This window comes from Megascapheus bottae, chromosome 24 (genome assembly GCF_031878675.1).
Source record: "Megascapheus bottae isolate mThoBot1 chromosome 24, mThoBot2.hap1, whole genome shotgun sequence".
NCBI lineage: Eukaryota > Metazoa > Chordata > Mammalia > Rodentia > Geomyidae > Megascapheus > Megascapheus bottae.
Genome location: NC_143532.1, coordinates 603512 through 611266, shown reverse-complemented (window position 1 = coordinate 611266; position 7755 = coordinate 603512). Strand labels below are relative to the sequence as shown.

Here is a 7755-nt window from a genome sequence, read left to right as displayed (position 1 = left end):
CTCTCAGCCCTGTGCTGTGCCCTGAGCAGGCAGGTGTTCCAGGCCCACACGGGATGCTCCTCTCCTTTCTTCTTTAGCTTTGGTTTCCTGCAGCGCTCGTGGGGGACAATGAGATGAGCAGGCAGATCCAAGTGCCCTGGCCCTTATTTCCTCCCAGGGCACTGGGGCTCAGGGATGGGCCAGTTTTAGGGTGGATTCTGCCCCAACAGCCACTGCTGTGCCTCTTCCCCAGCTTTCCCTGAGCCTTGAGCTCAGCCCTGGCTCCACAGCAGGACGGCTGTCCTACACGACAGTCATTGGCCAGCAAGGCCAGGATAGTGGACTACAGCTACTAACTCCAGGCTGGCCTTGAGGGCGCGGCTGGCACAGGGCAATAGCCAAACCTAGTGAGTGGCAGGGCCAGGTGTGGACCCAGGGCAGCACCGCCAGCCTGGGAGGGGCTGATGGCCTCTTCCACTGGCTTCATAAGGTCCCACCTAAAGGGAGACAAGCTAGCTATCCAGGACACAGAAATGCAGGGAGTCTCAGAAGGCCTCACTGGAGCCAGGGGGCAAACTGAGCCACCCAAGGGCAGGGGACTTGGAAAGGAGGCTTTTGAAGTTTTGTGGTGACACCCCCCCCCCCCCGATTGCATTTACATAGGATCCACGAGCAGACCTAGGTCAGGCCGGGCCAGTCCAGTCTCTCCAGCCCGTTTATACTTTTTCTATAGCCAGGACCTTAACACCTTCCTTGATCACCGCCCTGCCCCCCCCCCAGCCCCATCGCTCATAGCTGGTCATGTCTGGCCACCAGCAGCACTGAGGACCCCAGGGACAGGCAAGGCTTGGGGTGGGGGCTTTGTAAGTAAGCATGGCCACACAGCTTGCCAAGAGGCTTCCTATTTACTGACAAGCACCCACCATTGTCCTCGTCAAGAGCAGAGGAGGGAACCAAGGAGCCCTGCTCAGGACTGCTTTTCTGGAGGCCAAGCAAGCCCCTGCCCGGCGCCCCACACCTCCACTCCCCAGTTTGTGAAATGGAGCTTGGATGATCAGGGTCACATGGGAGGACAGGTGAAAAACTGGGGTAGAGGAAAGAAACCATGGGGGCTCCCAGGCCCTGGACACGGTGCCCACCACCATCAAGGGCCAGCATCCAGAGGACAGGTGGGCAGGGAAGGTCTTGGCCCAAGGGCGGAGAGGGATGGAGGGAGCCTGGTAGGCCGCCATCTCCCATGCAGACCTCAGGCACTCTCTCCAGCACCTCCTCCTCCGGCCCAGGCCCCCCGTCTCACGGGAGGGCTGCTCCTGCACCGGAGCCGATCGCATTACTCCCCGTTCTAAGCCTCCTGTCTTGGGAAGCTGGTCCAGGCACCCACCCGACCCAATCGCAAGGTGAAAGCGGGACTGAGTGAACCCTGGGCCTTGCTTACCTCACACTGCCCTCCTGCCAGGCCCTCACGGGCCTGTGGGGTCAGGACATCCTCCTCCAGGCCCAGCAGCCATGCTTGCTTCCCATTGTCCCTGGGGAGAGGAAGGGGCTCACTCACAGGAGGGGTGGTGACTTTGAGCTCATTTGAAGATCAAATTTGAACTACTGGAGAAGGAAAGCTTAATACACCCGAGTTTTTAGACAGAACAACTGGTCAGATACATTTGCTCCTCCCTAGGAGGGACAGTGCATGTACAAAGAACACTTTAATTAATTTATTTATTTCTTTACACATAACTGAAAGTGATGTTACAGTACATAAGTTATTTACAACTGTGCAGTAATGTGTTGCAAAATAAATTATCTAGAAGGCAGCAAAAGTACATTGTGAATGTATATAAAACTGTACAGCGTTTGCAGATACACTCTTTATAGGACTATTGGCTCTGTAGTGTTTCAAGTTACGTTCTCAGAAAGAGAAACAAAATGCCCAAGATTAAAGGAAAAAAATATACAAACCACGTGGATTTGACTCCATTAAAAACACCATTGGCGAGTCCTGGCTGTGTCCCTCTGCAGCCGGGCCTGGCTGGCACCAGCGCCCTAGTGTCCCAGCCTGCCCTGAGGACCTCCGCGGGTGGTCCCTCCTGCCGGTGCCAGGCGGACACCTCGGGTCAGTTCACGTCCTGTAGTTGATCAGAATGGGACGAGGAATTTAACAACACACGGGTACACAAACTCCTCAAGTGCCCTGCGGTTGGCTGGAAGGAGACGCAGAGGGCGACGAGCTTCGAGAGCGGCCCCGCCCCTCCTCCCACGGCGAGGCTCTGCGGAGAGCTGGCCTTGTGCTCCCATGGCAGTTGGCAGAGACATGCGGTGTCCCTGGCCCCGGGGCCAGTCTGGAAGGGGAGGCATGCGGCCAGTCAGTCTCTGCACTCCTCCTCCCTCCCAGCAGATGCTGCGTGCTCTCTCCTCCTCCTCCTCCTCCACTGGCAGCAGCGGGACTCCACTGCAGCACAGGCGACGTGTGGCCCTTGTCTACACTCTGCAGCCTTCTGGAGGTGTCATGCCGGCAGCAGCACAAAGTCGTCGTTAACGTCCACCATGGGCACGTAGAAGGAGGGCACCTCGTTCACACACAGGGACTTGTGTCCGGCAGGGTCCAGCTCCTGGGCCTTCAACTGCCACTCCATCCTCTGCACAGCGTTGAGGGCCGCAGCCTCATGCTGCTGCCGCATCAGGAGGCATGTCTGCAGGACACACACAGTGAGGGGGCAGACAAGGGCCCCAGGATGCACTACCGTGCCCCTTTACAGCATGCTGCACCCTAGCCCGGGCTGTAACAAGGAGCCTGTGCCTGCTGTGCGGTCAGAGCTGAGGCTTTCCTGCAGCCAGGTGTGGCACTGCGGGGGCAGGGGGAGGGGGGTGGAGAAGAGTGGACAGATGGGGACCTCGAGGGGCGTGGCACCGCTCGTGGCAGGGAGCAGACAGGGAGGGACTTGTCCCAGGGCATGGCATACGGTAGTCCTGACCACGTTCTTGCTCAGTGACTGAGGGCCACGTATAAGTCAGTCCTAATCCCTTTCCTGCTGTTCAGGCCACACCAACTTGCACCCCAGGGGCACTGCCACCAGCTGTGGGCTCCGCCTCTAGCAGCCATAGCCTCTTATTAGACCCTGGCAATAGCATGACTTCATTGTTTTTGTTTCATGGTTATGTGACAGTGTGCTCTGCCTTCACGTAGAAACTATGCCACTGAAGGTGCATGGAACGGTCCCGTCAGGATGAAGTGACAACCCAGGGAAATCAGAGGTGTGCAGAGAGAAATTTAAGCTACTAGGTTGCAAGCGCTGGATTCTATGCACTCCCATGAATGGTTCTGCCTGTGACCTTAGTTAAGTTTTAAACGACTGAAGTAGAATTGCTAGGCTAGTCATAAAATCATTTTGGAATCTCAAAGAGGCTGTCAACTTATCTGATGTCAATCTACAGCTGACACTGCTGCCAAGCCAGGGGAGATGACCAGGTCATCCACGGCCTCGCCCAGCAGCCTTCTACGAACGACCGTGTCTCCACCCCAGCAGCACCGGGGTGGGTGGGTCCTGTGGTTTGCTAGGCATTCTGCTTCTTCACCATCTTCTCCACGGGACCCATTTACCTTTTGGTTGTAGAAGTGGTGATTACAGTGAACAGCTCTTCCTTAAGGTCTGGTTATTTTACCTCCTTTTTCCTGAATTGCTTCTTTCTCTCGTCAATTTGTAGGAGTTTCACGTTAACAAAGCAGACGTGTTCCCTGGCCTCACTTGACTAGAGGGGGAGCTGTGAGTGTAGACCCCCGGGGAGGGCCACTCGGGCTGGTGATTGTCCTTGTGTCCTCCTTACCAACACCTCCTTGAGACAACTGCTGGGGTTCTGTTGGACAAGATCTACAGTGCTGGGGGCGGGGACTAGGCAGCTGGCTAAGCTGCTGCCCTGATGGTTTCCTGGGTCCTGTACCAGGCTTGCCGAGCAGGTGGGCACTCACGCCTCGCTTTCTGATCGACCCCTCATCTTCCTGTGTGCTGCTCTGGCAAGTGCCTGCTGTGACCTCAAAGCGCTCAAGGCCAGGTCTCTCTCACCGCGGTCAGGCCCCGGGCCTGTTCAGCGAGAGTCAGGCGAGGCGGCAGCAGGGGCGGGACCAGCCACGCCGGGAGCACTGTTGCCTCTGACCCCAGGGGGGCGGGGGGCGAGGCGCTCCTCACTCCTTACCTTCATGCGGTCGTACTTGTCGTCCACGTCCTGCAGCCAGGAGATGAACTGCCGCGCGTTGAAGCGGTCCCGCACAGACTTATTCTCATCGCCCTGGGGAGCAGTGCAGACGTCTGTGAGGGAGGGCACGGGAGGCAGCCGGCCCCACCGACAGAGGCAGGGGAAGAAGCACCGCAGGCAGCAGCCAGGCCAGGGCCGCCTGGCCCCTGGGCATGCAGAGGTGGAGCAGTCTGGATAGCTACCGCCATTTCAAGGACGTGAGCGCATATGAAAATGGCATCATAGCTGGAGGCTGCGAGCGGAGCTGGCCTAGGCAGGAAAGTCCTGCCTGTAATCCTAACTATTCAGGAGGCTGTGGACCGAGGTTCAAAGCCAGCCTGGATACTAAGGTCTGTGAGACTCTTATCTCCAGTTAACCACCAGAAAACTGCAAGGGATGCTGTGGTTCAAAGGGTCGGGGGCAGCCCTGAGCTGAAGAGCTCAGGGACAGCGCCCAGGTAGAGGTCAAGTTCCACTGAGATGCGCACGCGCGCACGCACACGAGAGAAAAGTGCCCCCCCCCCCCAAACAAGGCATCATTTCAAGCTCCTCCTTTCTGTTCTTCTGGGCATGAGAAGGTGGGATGGCAGCCTAGGATCAACCCCTCACTGGCTTCCACTCTGCACAGTCTGACTTAACATCCCTCAGCCGTCATTCCATTTTAATTACACACAACCGAGTTCCATCACGATAGATGAATTTGCCAACACAGCCAGGCCAGAGAAGCCCATGGGAAGGGTAGAAAGTCTGCAATGCTCATTTCCAACCAACTGCCAAAAAAACAAAGCTAGAGCTGGGGCTCTAGTGGTAGACAGAATGTGAGCCTTGAGCAACAAAGCTCAGGGACAGTGTGCACAGGCCCTGACTTCAAGCCCCACTATGACGTGGCCCGTGACTTCCTAGAGCCGAGTGCCCAGATGAGCAAGAAACACACACATGAGTAGAGGCTTTAGCTAGAGACCTGTCTTGGCCAGCACTTGTCACTTGAGCCACAGCACCACTTCTGGCTTTTATTATGTACATGGTACCAAGGAATTGAACCCAGGGCTTCATGCATGCTAGGTGAGTACCGTACCACTAGGCTATGCTCCCCGTCCTTGACTTTCTAAAGCAGTCCAGGAGATTGCTTCAAAACGTTTTCTTGGAAGTGGTGCTGTAGCTCAAGTGGTAGAGCGGTAGTCTTGGGCTGAAGAGCTCAGGGATAGCGCCCAGGCCCAAAATTAAAGCCTCCCCCCCCCCCGCCCAGTTTTGTTTTTAATACAAAGTATAATGTCCAAACATTCAATTTCCCATGACTCATCCCCAACTACTCTTTCTGCTTTGGGACTTGTTTTATAGAAAGTCTATTATGCCTGTGAAATGAAGAAAGTGCACATGTTTCCAGAACGTAAGAGCTTGAATGCGTGATCAATGTTTCTTACTTAAACCCAATGAATTACGTGGCAAGTCCTGGAGTCTCTAGAGCATGTGCTTGAGAGACCACATCACCAAGATCTGATTGGCTCCAAAGACACTTTCCAGTGAATAAATGTTGAGCAGGGAGGTGGGCCCTAGGATGGGCCGGGAGAGGCAGGACCAGCCACAGAAGGCAGAGAGGGTGGTGGGGTAGGTAAGGCAACCTCGGCCTGAACAGTGGGCTCAGAGGGGGTGGAGGAGACAGAACCATCTGTTAGACCTGAGCCTTGAATGTGGTACCCTAGACAGCTGAGACAGTAGGTGTCCTCTGGAGGGACCATGACGCTACCACCACTGCACTAGCCCTGGCTACCCTCAGATTCAGAGGGGGCTGTCCATGCAAACAGTGCCATTCCCCTACAGCGTGTGAGAGGAAGACGGGAGGCCTCTTACCCTAAGTGCATGCACAAGTGCCTGAAAGAACTTAACAGAATTCACGAGAGGCCCAGAAAGAGTGGCCGCTCAGACACCTTTATCCCTGCTTGTCCAGGGCACGTTCCCACCCCTTCTCTTTTCTGAGGCATTTGGGGTCCCACAAAGTGAGGGTGGAGGAACAGGGGAGCTCCAGACTCCAGGAAGGACTGGGCCTCGAGGAGGCCCCTCACCTGGCTTTCCAGAGGCATGTTGTACACCTCCGAGTCCAGCAGCATCGTGCATGCGCTGAAGGGCACAGCTTGGTTGGCAATGGTTCTGGCTGCCCTGCAGTGGACCCGCAGGATCTCCTGCTCACAAGACACAATCAGCTTCTCCTGGGGGAGGACAGGAACAGGTGAGCGTAGGCATGCAGGTGTGCCAGGGCCAGCCTCTCCCCGCCCCCGTGTGGGGCTCCACTCACCCGCTCAATGCTGTGCTGCAGTCGCAGCTTTCCGCGCACAGTCTCCTGCTGCTTGAACAGCTCCTTCAGAGGCTCCGCCAGGGAGGGAGGGGGGGCAATCTGCAGAGGGAGGGGTGGGATCAGCAGGGCCATACCCGGAGCTCTTACATGTGGACAGGTCTTGTTCAGCATCTACCTAAGAAGCAAGACTAGAGCTGCCCTTAAACAGTGAAGGGGAAAGGGCCAGAGCCACCAGGACTGTTGGGCACTCGTGCCAGGGAGCAGACACAGATGTGAGTGCACGCCTCTGCCGCGGAAAGTGGCATGTGGAAGATGGACATGCGCACCCGAGCTCTCTGCAGGCATGGGGGGTGGGGGGAGTGAGCACACACACACTCCTCGGTGGGAGCAAGGAAATAATGTGTCATACCTAATAAGAACAGGTCTTCTATGCCTGAAGGCATGACTCAAAGGGGGCGGGGGGGGGGGGCCCTGCTGGGTAGAATTGGGTCATGCTTTCAGAGCAGGCGCAGGTAATGACGGCACAGCATATAGGACTGAGGTAGGCCCACTGCGTGTGTCCACAGAAGGAGCTCGTGGTGGCGGGGGCTTGAGGGGCACGGGTGGGTAGAGGAAGGCTGGAACTCCGCAGCACACGCAGATGCTGGCACTGGCGGGAAGGCAGCAGACTGAAGGCACCGAGGCCCATGGCCTGAGGAGGGGAGCAGTCACACTCGACTTGACTAGGACACGATGAAAGGCAGAAGTAGCTGGCAGCTCTGACTGGTGCTCCAGGCAGTCACCAAGGAGCACGCCTGACCCCCAAGAACCCCAAGTGACATACCACGACTCAACCCCGACACCGGGAATCTCGCCAGGAGTGCGGACCCTCAGACCTGCCCACAACAGTTGGTGTCACAAGGCAGCGGAATACTAAACATTCAGCTGGACTTGGTTCCTCCCACCCTTCCACAGGCAAAGCCCCTGGTGGGGAATACTGAACATGAAGTTTCTAACAGGAGGTGGGTGTCCTAGGGCCATCTCAAATGTGGTGCCAACAGGAAGCTGAGGTGTGTGAGAGCCTCACTGCTCACGGGGTCAAGACCCAGCGTTAGGGCTAGAGGATTGTGTGTGTCTGTGGCCTTTGGCCTGGCAAGGGACTCAGCAGCATCAGAGGGGGGTAGAACCTACAGGACACCTGACAACCTGACAACCCTGCTCGCCTCATGCATGACCTGGGTGGGAGATGCTTAGGTAAGGGGGAGGGGAAGCGTGCCAACACTATC

General features: G+C 56.8%; 1 protein-coding gene across 6 annotated transcripts in view; it reads right to left on the bottom strand.

Moving 5' to 3' along the window:
* Positions 1–1666: 1666 nt before the first annotated feature.
* The window catches only part of Ankrd11 (ankyrin repeat domain 11), a 138637-nt gene continuing 132548 nt past the window's right edge, over positions 1667–7755 (bottom strand). For all 6 annotated transcript variants that reach the window (XM_090357109.1, XM_090357108.1, XM_090357110.1 and 3 more), the window contains 4 exons: positions 6491–6589; positions 6261–6404; positions 4162–4254; positions 1667–2663 (listed from right to left, as the gene is read on the bottom strand). In XM_090357109.1, the coding sequence (XP_090213235.1) occupies positions 2478–2663; positions 4162–4254; positions 6261–6404; positions 6491–6589 (522 nt within the window). In that variant the 3' untranslated portion in view covers positions 1667–2477. The remainder of the gene's footprint in view (positions 2664–4161; positions 4255–6260; positions 6405–6490; positions 6590–7755) is intronic.